This window comes from Elaeis guineensis, chromosome 11 (assembly GCF_000442705.2).
Source record: "Elaeis guineensis isolate ETL-2024a chromosome 11, EG11, whole genome shotgun sequence".
NCBI classification, from domain to species: domain Eukaryota; kingdom Viridiplantae; phylum Streptophyta; class Magnoliopsida; order Arecales; family Arecaceae; genus Elaeis; species Elaeis guineensis.
Window position 1 is genome coordinate 107,500,546 of NC_026003.2, and position 22,060 is coordinate 107,522,605.

The 22,060-nt window shown below is 36.3% G+C and overlaps 1 protein-coding gene across 4 annotated transcripts; it reads right to left on the reverse strand.

Moving 5' to 3' along the window:
• Nucleotides 1-4,246: 4,246 nt before the first annotated feature.
• LOC140852464 (phosphoglucomutase, chloroplastic-like) lies at nucleotides 4,247-16,640 on the reverse strand. 4 transcript variants are annotated; one of them, XM_073245593.1, is made up of 14 exons: nucleotides 16,213-16,640; nucleotides 16,049-16,114; nucleotides 15,906-15,950; nucleotides 15,734-15,826; nucleotides 15,519-15,571; nucleotides 11,420-11,471; nucleotides 11,257-11,325; nucleotides 10,672-10,740; nucleotides 7,690-7,812; nucleotides 7,543-7,595; nucleotides 5,411-5,489; nucleotides 5,257-5,321; nucleotides 5,105-5,172; nucleotides 4,247-4,540 (listed from the first exon to the last, which is right to left on the reverse strand). In XM_073245593.1, the coding sequence occupies exons 1-14, from the start codon at nucleotides 16,432-16,434 to the stop codon at nucleotides 4,503-4,505; spliced, it is 1,095 nt and encodes a 364-aa protein (XP_073101694.1). In that variant the 5' UTR covers nucleotides 16,435-16,640; the 3' UTR covers nucleotides 4,247-4,502. The 4 variants fall into 4 exon arrangements, 2 of the variants coding, with proteins under 2 accessions (XP_073101694.1, XP_073101695.1); XR_012135319.1 differs by lacking the exon at nucleotides 4,247-4,540 and adding an exon at nucleotides 6,547-6,643 and having other exon boundaries at nucleotides 16,213-16,636; XR_012135320.1 differs by lacking the exons at nucleotides 4,247-4,540; nucleotides 5,105-5,172; nucleotides 5,257-5,321 and adding an exon at nucleotides 5,691-5,869 and having other exon boundaries at nucleotides 5,418-5,489; nucleotides 16,213-16,636.
• Nucleotides 16,641-22,060: the final 5,420 nt, after the last annotated feature.

Below are 22,060 nucleotides of genomic sequence, written 5' to 3' on the forward strand. Positions count from 1 at the left end.
TTATTGTTTTAGTAAAAATTTTATTGGATGTAAGATATTTGATTTAATTACTTGAATTACAGTTGAATAATAATTATTTGAATTTATTCCGCCGCGATGCATTGATATCGTGATGAGATGCCTTGCATGCTTATGAAGAGAGTTCTTCATAAGCATGCGGCGGTTGCCGCGATCCTCGATTCGCAATCTCGGGTCGGGGGCGTGACAATTAATATGGTATCAGAGCATAAGTGGATAAATTATGACACATAGAATTTGACATAGTATGAGTGTAGGTGGGTAAACATTAGGAATATTGGGACGTTAGAGTATGAACATTATAATAAACCCATCCTAACAAATAGATAAATGAATCTAATAAGGTTCTACTACCACAAGGTTATCATGCCTCCCCGTAGAATGACAAGAATTACTCAAGGAATTGCAAGAGAGACATCACAACCACAGGATGGTAGCACTCCCCATCCGACCAGTGGCACCCCTCAGGAGGAGGGAGTCGTAGATCCTAATGGAAGTACTTCGAGAGCACGTCAAGAACCAGATATGGCTCAGTTAATGCAGACCCTAATCAGGATGGTACAAGCGCAACAACAAATGCAGCAGCAAATGTTTGAACAACAACAGATACAACGAGATACACAACAACATCAGCATCCACCACCACAACATGGAGAGCAACCAGTACAACGGAACAACATTTCAGAATTTAAAAAGCTTGCACCTCCAGCTTTCAAGGGGACTACTGAACCTTTGGAGGCTGACAACTGGATAATGGAGATGGAGAAGGCTTTCGCTGTCCAAGAGTGTCTTGATGAAGAAAAGATTCGATATGCAGCTTATTTACTACAAGGAGAAGCATACAACTGGTGTCAGCGACTCCAGCGCAAGCATGAACAAGACGGCGAAATACTTACCTGGGAAAGATTTCGGATTGCATTCTATGATCAGTATTTTCCTCGAAGTATAAGGATTCAGAAAGAGCAAGAGTTTATTTATTTGAAGCAAAAGGGTATTAGTGTGACTGAATATGAAGCAAAATTTACAGAGTTAGCAAAATTTGCTCCGAGATTAGTGGATGGTGAGCAAGAACGTGTTCACAAGTTTGAGATGGGACTGAGAACTGAGATTCGAAAACAAGTGGTTCCATATGAATTGACAACTTATGCAGATGTGGTAAACAAAGCACTGATAATTGAAAGGGAAGTCAATGAAGAACGCATGGAGAGGGAAAGAAGGCAAAGAAAGAGAACACAATCAAATGATACACAAGGACAGAATAAAAAAAAAAACATCAAAAGATCAGCTAAGGGAACAGTAGACAATAAGACTCAACAGATTGATGGTGAGCCGTGCTCCAGATGTGGCAAAAATCATGCAGACAAAGATTGCTATTGGAATACCGGTGCTTGTTTTAAATGTGGACAGAAGGATCATAAAATTGCTAGCTGCCCGCTAAATGCTGAAAATCAAGTTGGTCAAAGAACTCATGAAGGACAACATAAGGGTGGTGGACAGATTTCTAAAATCCAGGGAAGAGTTTATGCGCTTACTCAACAGAATCCACAGGCTTCCAATACAATAGTGACAGGTATGAAAAATTTCAAGGACGAAATTTCTTTTTAGGGGTGAAGAATGTGATAGCCCAACCAAGCCCAGCCCAGCCAGCAGATCAAAGCCCAAAATAAAAAAAAAAAACAAAACAGGGGATGCAAAACCGGGAAGAAGACTCCCGATAGGAGTCTTCTTCTCCGGCGAGTCCGGGCAAATTAGGACTCCTAGGACCCCCCGGAGTCCTAGGGTCCTCTATAAGAAGACCCCCTCCCCTTTGAGACCGAAGATCGACCTTCTCCCTCTCTCTTTCTCTCCGTTTTTCTCGATCGAAGGCCGCGGACACCCTTTGATTTCTCACCGTGATTGCCGCCGATGAGGTCTCCGGAGGCTGAGGTAAGTTTTTCCTCTTCCTCCCCTCTTTCTTCTCCTTCCTCCCATGCTCCTGTGCGCGGCTGCCGGCGACGAAAGTCGCCGATTTTCCTTCGGGAAAGAGACCCTGTTTTTTGGTCTCTTTTCCTTGAATTTTCCGGCGCCGGCGATCGGAATTGATCGCCGGCCATGTCTCCTCCGTGACCGGGGGAGTGGCCCCCGTCGGCCGCCGGCCTCCGCCGCGGCGGCCGTGGCCTGAACGGCCCGGCAAAAGAGGGAACGCCGGTCCCCTGTTCCGACGTGGGAAGAACCAAGAAAAAAAAAGAAGAAAAGAAGAAAAAGAAGAAGAAGAAAAAGAAAGAAAAAGAAGAAAAAGAAGAAAAAAAAGAAAAAGAAGAAAAAGAAAAGAAAAGGAAAGAAAAAGAAGAAAAAAAAAAGAAAAGAAAAAAAAATAAAATAATAATAATAATAATAAATATATATATATATATATATTTATATATATATATATATTTATATATATATATAAGTAAATAAATAAATAAATAAATAATGAAATAATGAAATTGATGAGAGAGAGAGTTTCTCTCTCTTCTCTCTCTTCTTTCAGATTGAACCCTGATTTTCTCTCTCTGGAATTGGACTTTCTCTCTCTACTTTCTCTCTCTAAAATTTTCTCTCTCTAGGATATTTCTCTCTCTTGATGAAGTTCTCTCTCTCTAAAGTTATTCCTCTAAGAATAGCGTAGGGGAAGGCTTCATCTGATGATTCTGATCAAGTTTAGAGACGAGTCTGATTTTAAGCGAGATTTTGATTTTGGGATTTGTTAGATTTAATTTTGAATTAAAAATTAATGTAAAAATATAATTTTGGATAATAGGCACGAAAGAATCTTCTAGAAGTTAGTCGATCCGTTTATTCAGTGCTCCGTGAAAGGTAAGTAATGAATCATCTTCTCGAGATATTTCATATTTATTCTGAAAATAAATAATTATTCTCTGAAATTATGCATGATTTATGGAATTATGTTTTGAAAGAAAAGTGCTTTTGAAATGTTATGGTATATCAATTTATGCACATGTTTAGTGAAAGATTATGATATATATTGTGGTACTAAGTGTTTTGATATAGATCGGATTTATGCTCTCAGCCTAACTATGTTTCAGTGGGCCCCGCCAATGGGGATTATACGATGGTACTTTGTGGACCCTGCCAGTGGGGGTTGTGCGCTGGTATTTCTGGACCCTGCCAGTGGGGGTTGTGCGCTGGTATTTCTGGACCCCGCCAATGGGGGTTAAACGTTGGTCATAGTCGAGGCTGTTGAGTTACGAGTGTTTTGAAATCGAATCGAATTTATGATTATATTATATGTGAATATTTGAAATTATTGGATTTACATTAAATCAGCATGAAATATACTCTTATGTTTAATTGTAGCATTATTCTTGAAAATTATATAATATCTGAAATATCTGGTTGAGATATTTGTTACTTACTGGGCTGTCTAGCTCATTACCTTTCTTTTTATTTTTCAGATTCAAACAATTAATTTCGAGCGTGGGAAGAAATATTGGGACAGAGCTTTTAGAAGCGAGATTAGCATTGTCAACTTAGATCTATTAGATTTATTGTTTTAGTAAAAATTTTATTGGATGTAAGACATTTGATTTAATTACTTGAATTACAGTTGAATAATAATTATTTGAATTTATTCCGCTGCGATGCATTGATATCGTGATGAGATGCCTTGCATGCTTATGGAGAGAGTTCTTCATAAGTATGCGGCGGTTGCCGCGACCCTCGATTCGCAATCTCGGGTCGGGGGCGTGACAGAAACCCTAATGCTAACCCTAACCGAACCTAGGAGAGGGTGGGAGGAACTTACCGGATGGTGGGAGAGCATAAGGGAATGGGAACTGATTTAATAGCCAGAACCATGCCGGTCCCCAATCGGAACCAGTCGGTTCAGAACAGTTCAGTAAACCTTGCCTATCAATAAATACACCTCCAAAAAACTTCAGTTGGTTGCACTTGATGATTAAATTACAGTACCACGATTCCTCCACTAGTTAGAGAATGGTCTGGTACAGTGCCAATGGAGCACTCGGTTTATGGTGCTGATCCATCTGCAGAACCATGTTTTTGTGTTTGTTGTTCATAGTTGCTATTAGGATTAGGATTAGTTTAGGGCCCAAAAGCATAGTAGATTGAACAATTAATGCAACTAAGCCGTATTATTGTAGCATGTGTAAATCTATACTACCAGCATGCTACTTCTTTTCAATTTTATTTTTATTTTGATAATTATCTTATCCAAAAAGTAGAGTAGTTACATAGAAAAAAAAAATACATTGATGTTGATGCCTAGCCCCAAATACATTTGAAGTCATACCGAATGGAGAAAATTTAGCAGTCTTTCTTAAATTTGGTGATTTTGAAACATTTATATGGCAAATATGTAAAAAGAAAGGAAGAGATGAGGGGCTTACCTTCCCTGGAGGTGCTTCTAGACTTGGAACAACTTCGATCTGCATCGAATCACCAAGAACCACACAAATGAAACTGCCCTCACTCTCCTCTCCTTACTCTCGTTCTCCCATGCCATCAATGCACCTTTTTTCTACAATATTGCTCCACTTTTTAGCATACTGATGGCATAGGCCTAATGTCAAAATACCCTGTGCATGTAAAACTATCTGGTGCAACACACCGTGATGAATTTGTGATTGGTCAGTAGGAGCAACTTACAAAGCCGCTCTGGTGAGACCACTATTAGTCCAAACAGTAAAAAATCATTGTTATTTCTATTATACAATACAGGCAGATAATGTATATTTGTATGTGGTGTGTGTGTGTCTGTATGTGTATCCTCTATAACAGTTATAATGTTATAACAGCCATTGTTTTAAAACATGGTGAATATCAAGAAAAATAACAGAAACTTTAGTGATGTATCAAACTATCCCTCATATCACCACATATTTACCAATGGAATATGATACCACAAGAGTACGAGGAAAAATGGAGAGAACCAAAGTTACCATATGTACATCAATGTCAAAGCTATGATTTTAGAAAGCAAAATATAGTTAACAATATTTACGTTGAATCACATAAAATCTTGAAGCAATCAAATCTGATAAAATATTTGCAATTATTTCTGTTTTGCTCATCTTATACATACCATCACTTGCAGCTCCTAGATCAGGTGCATTCCCAGCATACATAATGTTAACCAGATCTTTAGCATACCTGTGCCAGGAGAGAGCAGCAAATCAGAATACAATACAAAATAAACAACCTTCAAGACAGCATTTTTTCCCTTTTTCCCCTTACGTAAGATTAGGGTCTGGATGTCCATGCCCAAAATCTTCTAAAGGCTCGCCATTTGAAATGCAATCCTGCAAGACATCGCTAGAATTTAGAGCAAAGAATGTAACCAGCGGTAACTACATATAGCTGATATTTCCAAAGGATATGCATATCAAACCGGACTAGCTCCAAGCCGACCCACAAAAATAGGTTTTGCATATGCACCAGTCACCGCATGCATGGCATCAAATATAAACCTGAAATATTGCATTAAAATTACTTAAACAATCAACTTCATATTCCTTGGAAAACTAAGTTCACAATATTTGTAGTTGTTTATTTTTCCTGAAATTTGGAATCAGCTTGCTGATAGTTTTGTCTAAGGTTGGAAAAACAAAAAAAATCTGAAATCTGATTTTCCTTCTTTTGATTTAACCTCAAATTTGAGATTATCTTACATCATGCATCTGGTCAATCTTAGGAATAATGCTGTTTGTCTCATCAACCAAAGTTCTGCTAGTCCACATGATATGGTTAGGAAGGACGCCATAAGAGAATGATCTCGAAAAATCAGAGACACTATCCATGTGAATGACCTTGACCCATATTAAATCCTCATAGATGCAGCAAATATTACCTAGGCAATACATCAAGTAGATCCAAGTGGATCAAAAAAATCATTATCAAGCAAGTAAATAGAAGTAACTCATACAAAGCAAGAACGGAAGAGATCAATAATGGCTAGAGACCTAAATTCACCAAATGAGATAAAGCGGGTCAGTATTTGCCAAGCAGTAGCCAGGTACAATGTAATAAAGTAGAAATAGGCATCACACAAACAAGTATTCTATGACAAGGGCCAGTGTATAACTAGATGATGGTGCCAAAGATCAAAGTTCAAAAACATCTTTCAAATGAAAAAGATTGCAGCATCCTTCAATCCAATTACCATTTTTTCATATACAAGTATGAGAAATCTAATTTGTAGAGAAAGGAGGGACATACTAGACATGGAAGCACTTGATAGTGAATATGGGAGTAAAAATCCATGTCAAGACACAGATGAATAAGATCTAGCTACCATGTGAATCCAAAAGGTATAGTGACAAAGACAGCCTGCGAAAAGATAGCAATTAAATGCCGTATGATAAGTAGCAATAATGATCTATAAAGCAGTTCAAGAGAGTACACAATGCAAATGGACTGGAACAGGAACTGCTAAAAAGTTTTGAAAAACATAACGATTATGGAGTTGTAGCTAAGCACACAAGGCAAATGGATTGGAACAGAAACTGCTAAGAAGTTTTGACGAACATAATGACTATGGAGTGGTTGCTGAAGCAGAGCATTCGCTATAGATGGTAGGCAGGCTGAGCAAAGCTCAAAGTAGACAGAGTCTTCTTAGTGACACCTACAAGCAAGAGCAGATGAAGGCATATCAATTTAACCTACTTCAAGACCATTTTTGGAAGTCTTAAGATGAAACAAGCTTTTGCAATAGCCAACAAGATAAGAGTTCGAGGAATGATCCTTGATACCACAAGGAGAAACAAGAAACAGTTCTGAGGCCAGATGCATGAGTAACTGGATTGGCATGAAAATGTCTTTCTTAATAAGCATTCCAGGGGATGGACATAAAAATGTCCTTTCCACTAAGTACTCAAGGGATATCTCATCAAAGTCATGCAAGTTTACAGTCAAAGAAATAAAGAACACCTTGTGTAGCAATTGCATGATATCAAGATCATTACAATTGACATGAATGAATATTAGTTGATATGAGATAGATAAAGCAAATTTAACAGAAAAGCATGGAATGTTACTCACTTCTCCCCATAATATGTCAAACACCTTCATAGCATGTAACAAGAACAAGGAAGCAACACCATGTTAAAAGATGTAAACTACTTCTTTCTTTCAGATCATGTTAACAATCAAGCAATAAATATTAAATTAACATGTAAGATCAAGGGGATACAACTGGCTATGGTATAATCATGATGGACGTCAAAAAGTGGTGGCAAGAGAAGGTCCAAAAGGACAAAGAAAGAGCAGTAGCACAGGATGTGATAAAAATGGAACAATATGTACAAATCTACCAGTCATCTGCTTGAGTCATGCATGTAACTTTCTTTGCCATGTATTCTTAATCAAAGTAACACTATCATGTCTTTGGGTCATGAAAGTAACACTAAGTGCTAGCAAGCATATAACTAAGATAATTGGGGTGAAAGATGACATAAGACAAAATATTCTTCATCATATTATTGAAAATTTGGCTCTATAAAGTTTAATATAGACAGCATATACCGGAAATCAGGCCGAGAAAGAAGACCCTTGATAAGTTGAAAATCAAACACATACTGCAAAAAAAATAAAAAAAGAATATAAAAAATTACATGGATTGAAAGGAAACATGTTGAATATTACAGAGAAATTTGCTTCTTCAATTCTTACCTCCATTAACTCCAAGTAATCAGAAACAGGATCTATCACCTCTACAATGAAGTCACCATAGTTTCTAACTCCTAGACAGGAGAGGTCAACATCAGGAATATCTGCTATTTTTATTTCAGAAATCTGCAGACACAAATGTTAACAGATTCAAATACAAAAAGATCAACATGTTTTTTTAGAAATAGTTAATATGATACTTAAAAGTTCAAAAACATAACCATCCATCCTTTTTCCAACTACTTGGGGCCAGTTATCAAACAGACTGTGTACTATGTGACTGCATGCTATAATTTAGAACAAAATTTACAAATTAAAAGCATGTGTATTAGCAACCACTCTTACAATAAGTACTGAAAAATGCTAAGTTTAAAGAATTTGAAGAGATAAAATTAAAAAGGATAAATTATGCCTGCATGAACTAGAGGAAGGGGGGAGGGGCTAAAGTGCTAAACATCTGTGTTACAATATGTGGCCTCCTTCTAACGTGTAGCATGATTTCTTTCTCTGAAAGAGCAATGTCCGTGTGGTACCCTTTAATATGATATTACAAGACAATGAATCTGGCATTGGCCAGCTGAATATGATGAAATGGAGCTCCATACTCGAGCTTCATCCTTTTCTTGTGCATCCATATGTGAGCCTGTACTTGCAAATTATATTCATCAAAATGCTAGAGAAAAAGACTTTTCGACATTCTCTTTTTCATTATATTTAAAAAGGTTTGAAGTGTATGTAGCCAACAAAGTCATTATTCTGTTGACTGGAAATGATTTTTATGTTGATTGACACCGTGGATAGGTTTTTATACTGAATTATGAGCAGACTTAAATTTGTATGAAACTCCAGTAACCTGACAGTGTTGACTTTGCTAGAAAATCATATAGAAGTTCATGTTGGACTTGTTCAATTCCTACAGTCAAAAATAATATTCACTCAATGAGAGAAATCCTAGCAATGCAGAATTAATTATACCCATTAACATATTGTGAGATAAGACACTATGACAACCATCATAAGTGCTGGATGACTTGATATTTTGAGTCGATATGTTGGACTTCTCCTTCTTTGGCAAAGTTTAGTACAAAAGATCTGTTGCAACTTCTGAACTGCATGATTAAGGACACATGTTGAAGAGCCAATGTCATGCTACAGCTGTCTTGGGCTCGCTCCACATGGTAATGCCTCAAGCAACAGCTCAGACTAGGCCCCACATACCCCAAGCCTGAGCTGTAACTACAAAAATCCAGTGCTCCAACTGAACTTGGACTGAAGATCTAATATACACAACTCATGCTTGGTTTCAGCCTAGAACTTTCTTAAACTGCAAGTGCAGAAGTCTGATACATGCTAGGTATATTTTGAATTTGTAACATATAGATATCTAAGACCAGATCCAACTATTGGGCTGAGAAAAGGTTGCCTGAACCTGGCCAAACTTCAACTTGGTTCATACTGGAGCACAATGTAGCCCGCTGACACCTAAACTTCACCATGTCTAAAATGCAGATCAGGTTAACAACATCACAGGCTGGCCCAACTCAGCATACAAAATCATTAGTGTCATAATCACTAAAGTACATAGCGAACACAGTGTACGATTTGTATTTCATTAAGGAACAGAATGGAAGAGGGAATGGAATTAAAGAAAGGAAGACTCTTAAAAATGAAGTAGGTGAAATAATTCTATATTTATCCATGTATCCCTGGTTATGTCTAATGAAATTTTTATTGTCAACATTACAAGTGGTATGTGATAGATCGTTAACCATATTAAGTAAATTAGCATCTTATTTGACAAAACTTTAATAGATCATGATCTGTCTCATTTGATGAAAAATTCTTTGTACTTAATGAAACTTTAACCATCACTTGAGCTCACTTCCAGCTGTCTTTATTTTCACTGCAACTTCAAGCTTAGATGTGGACTAGGCTGGAGTTGTGACTGATTATTGATCTATTGCTAATTATTGCATCTTCTTTGGAGATTCTTTTTTTCCTGAAAGCTGAGAATCGAGATTTGATATTCTACTAAAATGATGAAGAAATCATGCCATAGTCAATACTTCTGATATTATCTCAAACAAGGTCTGCCATACTGACCCATACCGCCCTGCACTGACCATACTGTACTGCAATAGTAAGGTACAAGCATGGTATTGAGGTTCGGTTTAATATATAAGCTGAACCATAAACCGAACCAGTCCATACCAATCTGAACTAATCAAAAGTACCCCATACCAACCCGGTTCAGACAGTACCGTAGCTGGAAGTGAGAAGAAATGTTGGAAGCCTATCTCGGTACAAGATGCACACCGTAGTAACCATACCATATCACAGTACCATATTGAACCAGTAACATACCAGTATGGCTTTTGGTAGAGATTTTGTGAACCTTGTTCTCAAGGCCTTTGTACCTACTTCCTGTATCTCAATAATGATTATTTTTATTCAAAAAGCCGAATCCTGATATTCCATAAGCATATCAACCATACAGATATTAATTTCTACACCATCAAACACCATTGTCCAATAAAATGTGTCTTTTCACCATACTGTTCCTCCAACCTTTGGGCTTGCTGACCCTTTCAGGAATCAATTCTGCACATTGTCTCTTTCCTTGAGAAACCTGCTGCATGATCTGCTATGGACTTGTGAAAGGTGCTAGGGTTAGTGAATATACAAATTGTTCTTATGTTAGATGTCCATTATAGGCCATAGTACTCTTGTAATGTCGTAACAGCACTATATTTATGTACATTAAACTCTTACTCTATCAAGAATGCTGCCTATCTCCATTCAAGTCAATACTGGATAACACAAACCATTCAACATTTAAATCATCAATAAAAAAATTGTCATACAACACAAATCGCAGTTCAGTAATTGGGATCCAATTACAGTAACAATGCAAGAAAGAGCATAGCATCATACAAGATATATCAATCTTAATATAAAAAATGAAAAGAGGATTTAGATGCTTACAGAAAGAGTGTTCCCATATATTTTGTCAGTAATTGATTCGGGGGCAGGCTGACCGCTGCTGTAATTAAACTGAGGATAAATGGTATTAGAAAAGAGTGATTGATTACATATATTGAATGAGAAAGTGGAATACACACATATCAGTTCACTTTAGGTAGAGGCATTTAAATTGGCTATTAAGATTTAAACAGTAATTCTTGGGAGAGAATGAGTGTGTGTGTGAGAGAGAGAGACTAGGAAGAGGGGGGATGGACAGAAAAGGGGGGAGGGAAGGAGGGAGGGAGGGAGAAAAAGAGGGGGTGCGGGGAAGTTTTTGCTTTAAAGAATAGCTGTTGGTCCATTATTCAGAGAATTTTAATTTCCATGTTGATGGAGCAAGTTGTTCTGTAAAGCATTCAACAGTATCCTATTTAAATCAAGATTGTTGCCAATCAAAACAAACAGATACGGGAACAGGGTGGCAATCCAGTTTATAGAAACATCCTTTTGTGAACTTAAATCAGAGACCATCAGATCTTTTACTGGATTCCTCTATCATAACAGAACAAAAAGAAAACAGTAGTGCATCATGGTAGCAAATTTCACCTTAATACCCCAATCATACTCTGGTCCACCAGGATTATGGCTTGCACTCATTACAAAACCACCATTGGCCTGTCAATAAATGCAGTTTAACAGAGGCAACAAAACAGAGAATGTATGACACAATCAATAATGCAGAATATATAAAATACAGAGATATACATGCCTTTTGTTTACGAATTACAGCAGAAACAGCTGGAGTTGACATTAGCCCATCCCTGCCAGTACAACATCCTGTAATCAGATTCCAGCTTTAAAAATGTAAACTCAGGTTTGGAATTGCGTAACTTTGTGAAAATACAACCATTCATGGAGAAATTCAAAAGGTACAAACCTCCAATGATATTTACAATTATACTAATATTGTAGTTGGCAACAGAGAAATAAAAGGGGGGAAATGAAAAATACCATGGTATTTCAAACGAACTATTGCTAAATTTAGCTTTTAAAGTGGTAGTTCTTTACATCTCCTCAAAAAAAGAGAGTAATGATAGGCATGTATAGTGCTTCCATGTATTTAAATGAAAATGAGCCAGGACATGGGCCTACTCATTGGTCAGCTGTGATTCTTAAGGCTGACATGTCACTGTTCCATACACATCTCCACATTAATTTTACACTATTTTAGAGCATTGAAAGAAAAAGCTCAAAAAGAATTCAATTCATTAATGAGATCCCATCTTTTTAAATAGATGAGAAATAAGTACATAAGGAAAAAAATACATACTTGGAAAGCAAATACATACCATGTTTAGAGATATACTAAGTTTAGAGATATACTAAATATGTCCTTTCTAATATAAGAACTTATTGAATAAGCATAGTTCTAACGCTCCCCCTCAAGCTGGAGCATATATATTAAACATGCCCAGCTTATTACATAGAGTTGAAAATACCAAAAGACAAAGATGTAGTCAAAACATCATCTACTTGCTCGGATTATGGAGTGAATGGAAGGACGATCGGGTAGAAGTGTCGAGAATTGTTTGTTGTCGTTATTTGAGGACGCCATAATAGCTAGAGAAGAGGACAAAAACAGATGGACACCAGCAAGAAAAATCACGGACGGGCAGTATACCGCTTTCGTGATTAGTAGATAGCCGGAAAGACAGCCAGATAACTTTCACACGGCATAGGAAAGATACCTATGCCATATAGAAGAAGAGAAGAGAAAAAGAAGATCAAAAAACAGGAAGAAGATCAAAAAATAGGAAGAAGATCAAGAAATACAGGGTGAGATCAGGAAGAGAGGCAATGGGTGGGTGGTGGTGAGGAAGGAGGCAGTGGCGACGGTTTGAGGTGGTGGAAATGGGTGGCGATTAGGGTTATGGAACCTGATGCTCTGATACCATATTGAAAGGAAAAGCTCAAAAAAAATTCAATCTATTAATAAGATCCCATTTCTTTAAATAAATGAGAAAAAAGTATATAAAGAAAGAAGTATATACTTGAAAAGCAAGTACATACCATGTTTAGAGACATACTAAATACGCCCTTCCTATATAAGAACTTATTAAATAAGCATAATTCTAACATAGAGCATTAATTCCTTGAATGAAGAACAACATAAAACATGACAGGAAATAAAACATAATCCAAGACATAGCTATGAAGATTTCTTTCCCCCTTCATTTTTATAAGTAGAAGAAAATTTTATGTAATAGTAGATACATGTTGGTATAAACGTAAATACATACAAAAGCCCCTTGAACATATGAACCACAGTTTTGAGGAAGCTTCAGCTAGTCTTTCTAATTTATGACTGAATATAACATATCCTTTGCCTACAAACATGACAAATGTATTAAGTTTAACAATGCAGCATTTCCCTTTAGAAGAAATTCTATTAAGGCCAATATTAACAATTGTAACGACTACCAAGAGTGATGACTGGGTATATGTAAAATGATTAAAATATGTTCTCCATTTATCAACCCAATCAACATTAACAGGGCAAGAATTTTCACAGAAATCTTAATGAAAGCAAAATATTACAATGTTGGAGTCATTCGAATTGCTGATGTTATTGAATCGTTGAAGCACTTCAGGTAAGGATAATTTCATTTCCAGACAACTCATTTTTCCATACCATGATGACTCCTACAAGAAAGTCACATTGTAGAATTTCCTTTACAACTTGTACACTTTTAAGAGGTAAATATGGTCATTTTTGAAAGCAATTTTCATTTACTTAGAAATGGTAGTACAGCAGCTGGATCAGTGTCTAACTTTCTGCCTTCCAACTTCATCGATAATGGCACTAAATTCAGAAGGTAGTGAACTGGTATGATAAATTTGAAGAAGGAGCTCATCGTTGAAACTCTGTGGGGAAATCTTAACAAGGGAATCAGCAGTTCAATTTTTTTCTCTCTCTCAAGATACTACAAGGTACTAAAATCAACAAGAGAGGCAGACAGGATTTCCAGGTCCATTACAAGCCACAATTTGACTTGGCATCCATGTAATCATCTAAATTAACAGATTGTATAGGTGAAAACATATACAAAATTCTACCCAAGCACTAGAAAGCATTTATCAAGATAATGCTAACCAAAAGCTTAAAATGTCAAGAAGCTTTTCATAAATGATATCTATATCTGGGACTATGGAAGACTAACAGCATTTGAACCGTCGTTATGTGACAAGAGCCACATTATATATCTCCCAGTTGTCTACATGAAATAAAAGATTAAAAAGATGCAGAACATGACCGCCACGAGGCCACCCACTTAAATGGTGGTTGTGAGAAAAAAAGGAAAGTGAATTAAACTTTTCAAACCCACACATGTCGACATCTTCCAAGGTTAATGTTCTCTCTTTGAACACCCTCCACACCCCCAACACCCCTCCCCTCCCCACACCCCCACCCCCCCCCCCCCCCCCCCCCGCCCCCCACAAACAACAAAACCAAAAAAAAGAAAAATCAATCATTCACACCTATATAAAGTCATAATACTTATCAGATAACGTTCTGCAGATAACAGAATGAAGACAAGCAGCTATTATAGAATATAATTTCTGATCCTTTGTCATCTTGGCAAAAGATGTTCCTGGAGAGTACCTAGCCAATTTTAAGAATTTCAAAACCTTGGCCAGAGACTTGATTAGCAACATGCAGACTCAGATATTTGCAGAATCAAAAGGAACGGCCTCGGTATCAAAATATAAGACAAATAATGATGTGGATGCAACAAGGAGATATTACGGTTAGTGATCCACAGATGGCACCACAGACATCTCTAGTAGACCAACTCAACGAAGGTAGGGAACTAGTACTGGTCAAAGAGATATATATATATATATATATATATAGAGAGAGAGAGAGAGAGAGAGAGAGTCACAATGTTAGCCCCCCGGCCCCCCGCAAAAAAAAAAAAAAAAGGAAGAGCGCAACAAAAAGAAGACAAGTTATTAATGAAATTGATTTGGGGCTAGAGTCGCTTAGTTCTCTTAAAAACTAGGCAAGAGAACTGCTTTAGCTGGAACTAAATATATAGACTTTTGTGCAAGCCAAACATATTGGGTAAGGAACTTTCCGAAGGTGGAAGACAACCTAGAGTCACAATCTTAACACCAAAGTTGTAATTTCAGGGTGATCAATGATCCTTCTAACACCTCACCTCTCCCTTTCCAATTACACCGCATGCAAGAAACTGAGCAAGACTAATATTCAGTAAAGCATATATTGAACATGTGCTATCAATCCCTGCTCAACAAACTTTCAGCCTATGATCTGGTGTTGGCTTGAACTGGATATCGGATATACTAGCATATACAAAGATGCATTATTGTGTACATGTATTTAAAGTAAGGCTAAAAACTTTTCAGTTTATATAAGTTCATGCCCCAGAAAAATTGATCATTGTACAATTACAACATCCTCACATCTGCTCTTTCTATGTTGCCAACATGAAGTACAATACTTACCTGTGTCTTGTATTCTCAACTTCATCCTTTCCATTGTCGTTACAAAATTTATTTGTATTATCCAAAGGGCATAATACAATTAAAGATAATGATTTCTCATCATGCTGATCTGGTTTAACATTCAAAATCATAAACCTGAAGTGAGAACAATCTTCAAGACTACTGAATTTCACTAGTTAGTTGCGAATCTCACTCCATTAATTTTTAAGATTTCATGCCAAAGTGAGATTAAGCTCCACCGACACTTACTTTTCACCAGTTTCTTGCAAACTTCGCTCCATTAAATTATATATTGTCAGGCCAAACCAACTCAGAATTTGAATTCAAATATTACTCACTTGCCAACTAGAATTTTTCCGACACCATTCCCAGCAGCGATCTTGATGATGATCTGCACTCCACATTGAATTACAAGAAAAGTCCAATCAGGAACAAACAAGAGGAACTTAGGAATCAAATTTTTTTAAAAAAAATGATGTCCAGGTACAGATGAAAGAATAAACATAGACAGCTTTCCCCAACTGCCCAGCATTTCAAGCAAAGGACCAAATACCTGAGCAGCCTCACGATTAAAATAGCGACCATCACCTCCCAACACCAGCAAGCCTCCTTTGTAGTCCTCCGGTTGCAGAGAATCAAATAGCGCCTGTGCCACTTAAAAAAATCATCAATTTCCCATCGCCATCTTATGCAGTTGTCCATACAACATAAGCAGTCACCATTACCTGAATCCAGTTTGCCAGATAGTTCTCCTGCTGAAAAACCTTCACCTAAAAAGCAAAAGCCAGATTCCATTCAGATACACTAAAAGATCGCCAGAAAATTTAAAAGGAAACGGGTAAAAAAAACAAACACTCTAAATAAAAACCTTCTTTCTCAGGCCGCTGGTCCCGGTCTTCTGCCCTTCAACTGGCTTGGTGGGGACCGATTCGATCTGGAAGGGGCAAAAAAAAAAAAAAAGAATAGAAATCAGAGAACAGAAGAAACAAAGAAGAAAGCTTTGCGGAGCGAACGACGAGATGAGACCAAAACCTTGAGTCCTTCGGCGGTGGATGGGGTGAAAGAAGCCCTTACGGAAAACTGCGGCGACGCCCTCCACCATGGAATCGGGGAAGAGAGCAGCTTCGGAGGAAGCGGAGAAGGCCGGAGAGCTAGCGCTAGCTTTGGTGCCGCCGCGATCGGTGGGGGAGTAGAGGAAGAGGAGAGCTTGAAGGGCGAGAGGAGGCGCTCCAGTCCGACGGTGGAAGCCGCCATGGGTCGTTCTGGGTTCGGCCTTGTTCACCGGTAGTGGAGTGTCGGAGGGCCGGATACCAGGCGAGATATAAGATGGGGGAGCTGCGGAACGGGATCGGATGCCGGGAGCGGAGGAGAAATCGTCTCGTGTGGCGCGCGAAACTCGAAGGAGGAGGGAGACGGATGGGCGCCACGTGTCGTCCAGAAGAGTCTTGAAATCTCGAAGTGGTGAAGCCCATCCCCTCCGCTGCGGGTTGCCAGGTTAAAAATCGCTCGTCACGTGAGGTTCATGAAGGAAGGGACCTGGTTAGTTTAGAAATTTTGGGTAAGAAATAAATAAGTAAATTTATTGGACCAGACATTTTTGACGTCATCTTTCTGTCATGTAGGTCACCATGCAAAAGAGTCCGGTAACTCCGGTTGCGTGATTGCGAGAGCTTTACGCTCGAAACAAGGTATTTATAACATTACAATAGACGTTACAATGATTTTTGCCCCCACCGTAACGTTATATTTATAATAGTAACTGTTATAATGTGTTACCTAGCATTGTAACAGTCCGTCATGGAGTATAATGACCTTTATATTTTCATTGCTACTATTCTGTAATAAATATTATTTTTAAATTGTAAATTTTGTATTGATTTTATCTTCTAAAAAGATTGTTGTGTCTAAAAAAAATATAATCTTATCAAATAAACAGTGATTTGGAAGGTAGCAAGCTTATCTTTTCATTATTGCTTGTTATTTTATATAATATTATTATGATGGCCAATATATGGCATCACTATTTTAGCATTAAAAAATTAAAATAATATATTTTAAAATTAATAATAATTGTTATAATTGTTATAATGATAAATAACAATTTAAGTGGGAACACATTATAATGGAATATAACACGCCAGATGAAATCCTGTCTCTAAATGAATTTTAATTTTTATTTATATTTTTAAAATAAAGTATATGAGTGGAGCATTAGAAATACTTTTGAGATCGAGTTAATTGTTCCATATAACATATGTAATAAATGATAAAAAATTTAAACTATTATTGACAAACAACACCATGTGCAGAGATTGATCTTTATAAGATAATAGAAATAACAGTTATTGTAAAAAAAAAATTATGTACTGATATATAAGGCAATCTGGAATGAAAAACTGCGCATGAACGAAATATTATTTTTTTTTGGGTGAATAAATGAACAAAATACTCAGAATGCTGTATAGACTGCAAATGACAAAGTGCCCAGTATTCTTGAAATTACAATACATATAAATTAAAAGGAATATATGCGATCAATAAATGCCAAACGTCGGCAAAAAAGAGAAAAAACGAAACAGTAATTAGTTGTCAGATAATTTATTTTGCTGATGTTTACATAGACAAAATATTATATTAAAACCTGGGAAGCAATCTGTAAGTTCAAAAGTAATCAAGAAGGAAAAAAACTTCATCAGTATGATAAACGCGTAGGAGGGATACGACCAAAAAAAAAAAAAAAAGTGTTCAAGGAATCATTTACTGTTCAATTTTGCTGGTGCTGAGATAACACTGTGCAGAGAATAAATTTGCAAAATTGTAAGACCTCTAGTTTCTCCAAACAACCAAACAAGAGCTTGATCATTCTTTCAGCAGAGCAAGCATATAAGACTTCATTCTGAAGAAAAATAACATACGCACCCAAACCCAAGTACTGCCCAGTAACCTTCAGTTTGAGAGGATGCTACATACAAATTTACCAATTGCTTCACCTGATGAATTATTGTCCTTCTGTCTTTTATCTATTATTGTAGTACAGAAAATACTTGTTGAAAGGAAAGTTTTGCATGCAGACAGATGGCAGCACTCTTCTTTAGACTGTGGATGCGAATAACCGAAAGCGAAATGAGAACAACTCACTTATGCTAAGTTGATGTCTTATGCAGCAGTCGCTATTAGATGCTTGAATGCATATTCTCGCATTAACGCAGATGCGAGAGCGCAAACCAGCAGTGAGCAAACAAAGGCAAGCAGGAAAGCCTCAAATAAACCCAAAAATCTGTTTCATTCCAACTATTTAAGAAAGTATGCCAAATGACTAAGAAATATTAAATATTAGGTGTTTGATCTTCATTCTAAAGCATAAATTCAAAGTTCAATATGGGGGATAAAGAAAAATGTTTTAATTCTAATAAACAAACAACTGCAATTTCATTACCCCACGCATTCAGTGGCACAAGGTTATGCTGATCCCTGGGAGTTCATGTGAAAAAATGACCACCATAAGAAAAGTGAAACAGATCTAACTAAGCAACGTAGAAAGCAAGCATAGACCAAAGCTCTTCATCTTTCCCCATTCCATCATCAATATTTTCAAGATCCCAAGAAAAGCAACCTCAATTATATTAACAGTGAAACAGAAGCCACATTTTCTCAGAGAAGCACAGATCTACTTAACTGGGCAAGGGGAATGGCAGAGCACTAACAACAAACCATCACTAAAAGATAGCACAAGTTGAGTTGTCAACATACCATACTCATAATTTATAATGTGGCAGTTTAAGCATTTTATTTTTAGTAGTTGTAAGCAAAGAGACTAGAGAACAATCAAAATGAGAACTTTCACAGATGCAGAGTAGCATTTGCAGCCATGAAGAAAAAAACGGTTGAAGAAATTAATTACTTCTATGTAGATGAAGCTCAAAAATACCAAATTCTTGTCTATTCATGTTAAAAAATCTGACATGTCACAGAATCCGATTCCATTCTTCATGCCCCAGAAATGCCGATTCAGATAAAAACGAGCTATGTTATCATTGCGATCTTCATACAGGCAGTCAACTTTGAATTTTTTTTTTTTTTTTCATGCCAATTATTTCGATAGCATCTTTAACTGGCACAGGTTCAGTTTGGGAACTTCCATCTAGATATTCTCAGATCTACACCTGCTTTTCCCTGTCCTTCTGATCATTGTTGAATAGGACAATAGTAACCCCATAAGGGGTGGCATATGATCACGACTGGTCGTTTCGATAGCACATAATATTCATGTGGTTCGATTTATTGATCTACATTCACCGGTAAAGATGATGCAAAAGCTTCACTATAAAAGTTGAATATTACAAAGTATAAAATTTGCTAAGAAACCCTAGCTCCCAGTATATATCCGATCTTTAGAATAATAAATTACGGTCTTTTCTTTGGTTTGCAAAATATATATATAATAGAGTAAATCAATTTAGACCCAAATTGATGTTCCTACAATAATCAAGTTAGTCCAATTTGTAAAATAGAGGATGTTGACTTACACTTAAACAAGTTTCCTACAATAATCATGAAAATGATTCTTTTGGTTCTCTAAAGCTTGTGAACCCGGGATATGTTTAACAAATACAACAGCAAGAAGACTATACCCTGTTAGATAATTTTAATTTCTATTATGTCTGGATTATGCTCCTATATTCGTGTAAAAATAAATCAGAAATAAATCATATCTTGCGCTATCATTTATGCAATGCAACGATCACATAGCCTGTAGGATGCCTGATCTTCTCACGTGAAGCGTCTGATCTTCTCTCTCCTCACCCTCTTCCTTAATATGGACGATCGATGAAAATCATTCACACCCTTCTGAGAGTTAGAAAAAGGGATCAGGACACCTCTATTTATATTTGCACTTGTCTTGTCCTATCTAAAGACTAATTTTTAATTAAAGTCAAACTTTTAGTCCAAATCTTATTAAGAATAAATCTCTTTAATTAATTGGGCTCACCATAATTGATTCAGTATATGTGACTGACCCAAAGAGTTAAACCTGACTAAGTAATAATTAAACCATACATTAAAAGTCAAATCCAATATTCTCTCATTTGGCCTATATTATTACTTAAAAATAACTCTTCGATTTTTTTAAAATATTTTATTTTAAAAAAATAAAATATTTTAATTTTAAAAAAATAACAGTCCTGAATTAAATTTTGAAATCGATCCAACGAGTGCACACTTATTTTTAAAAATTACCTAATTATCTATTCCTTGAAAGATCCTTTATACTTTGATGAAGCAAAAACTATTAATATAGATCATGGCGGTTATACATCTCAATTGACATACTCCCTTCTATACATCATGACATCAATAATCCTCACTTAACCCAGTGTTATATATTGGAGTATATTGGCTATCAAAAATCATAATGCCTATGATAATGGTCCCACTATTATGTCATATGAATGACACTTCTGTTTACTTTAATTTTGACAAAAGTTAATCATAATGTATACAAACAATAATTAAACAAAAGTAATAGTAGTCATTAAGCTATTAAGAGATCTCAAAATAAGTGTCTATTACAGATTAAATATCTAAATGACAAATATCCATAACTTTTATATGCTCTTTGAAAACTTTAAGCATCAAACCTTTAGTCAAAGGATCGGCTATAATATAAGTAGTACCAATAAAATTAATAGACACCTGATAACTACTAATCTTCTTATTTACAGCAAAATAATTAACATCAACGTGCTTTTTTGCATTGGTCATCTTGCTACTATTAGAGAAAGAAGCTGTAGGAAAATTGTCACAATAAATTCTCAGTGGCTTAGAAATAGAATCTATAAATCCGAGCTCTGAGATAAATTTTCTCAACCATAAAGTATGTGAGGAAACTTCGTAGCAGCTTATATATTCAGCTTCTATAGTAGAGCAGAGAATAATGTACTGTTTTGCACTCCTTCATGAAATACTCCACTAGCCAACAGAAAGATGTAACCTATAGTGGACTTTCTACTATCAAGACAGTCAGCATAATCTATATCTAAATAATCGATCACCTTCAATTGATCAGTCATCCTATAAGTGAGCATATAATTCTTAGTCCCCTGAAGATAGTGCATCACCTTTTTGACAACTTTCCAATGATCCATACCTGGTTCACTCTGATATCTGCCAAGTATTTTCAAAACAAAACTAATATCAGGACAATTATATACTTAAGCATATATCAGACTACCCATTGTAGATGCATAGAATATATTTCTCATCTGATTTCTATCAATCTCATCCTTGGGACACTAAAATTTACTAAATTTATCACCCTTAACAATTGGCACTTTACTTGATAAGCAACTAGACATTCTCAAACTTCTAGGATCCTAGTAATGTAAGTTCTTTGAGATAAATTAAGTAACCTCTAACTCTTATCACGATGGATTTCTATACTAAGAATATAAGAAGCATTGACTTTTATATCTTTCCCACTGTTTTCACCATCCTCAAAGAATCTAGTAGTTCTAGTTTCAACAATTCTAGTAGTGTGTGATGGACAATAAATCTAAAATCTTTTGATCTTTGTGGATATCCTATAAAATAATAACTAGCAGTTTTGGGATCCATTTTTTTTAATGAGTTATATAATTGAGCCTCTGCAGGACAATCCCAAACATGTAAATATCCTAAATTTGATTTTCTATCCGTCTATAATTCAAAGGAGTTTTGGGAACGTCTTTACTAGGCATCCGATTTAGGATGTATATAGCAGTTTTCAAGGCTTCTCCCTACAAACTCAAGGGTATTGAGAAATTACCGATTATGCTTCTCACCATATCTATCAAGGTGCGATTACATCTTTCAACTATACTATTTTGTTAAAAATTTTTGG

What these genes read in the sequence shown, in the direction of transcription:
- LOC140852464 (XM_073245593.1), bottom strand. Translation starts at nt 16,434, where the DNA reads ATGGCGGCTTCCACCGTCGGACTGGAGCGCCTCCTCTCGCCCTTCAAG. An exon ending in CCACCGCCGAAGGACTCAAG is followed by an intron (nt 16,115 to 16,212) that starts GTTTTGGTCTCA and finishes TGCCCCTTCCAG; the next exon opens with ATCGAATCGGTCCCCACCAA. An exon ending in CATCCAGACCCTAATCTTAC is followed by an intron (nt 5,173 to 5,256) that starts GTAAGGGGAAAA and finishes CTCCTGGCACAG; the next exon opens with GTATGCTAAAGATCTGGTTA.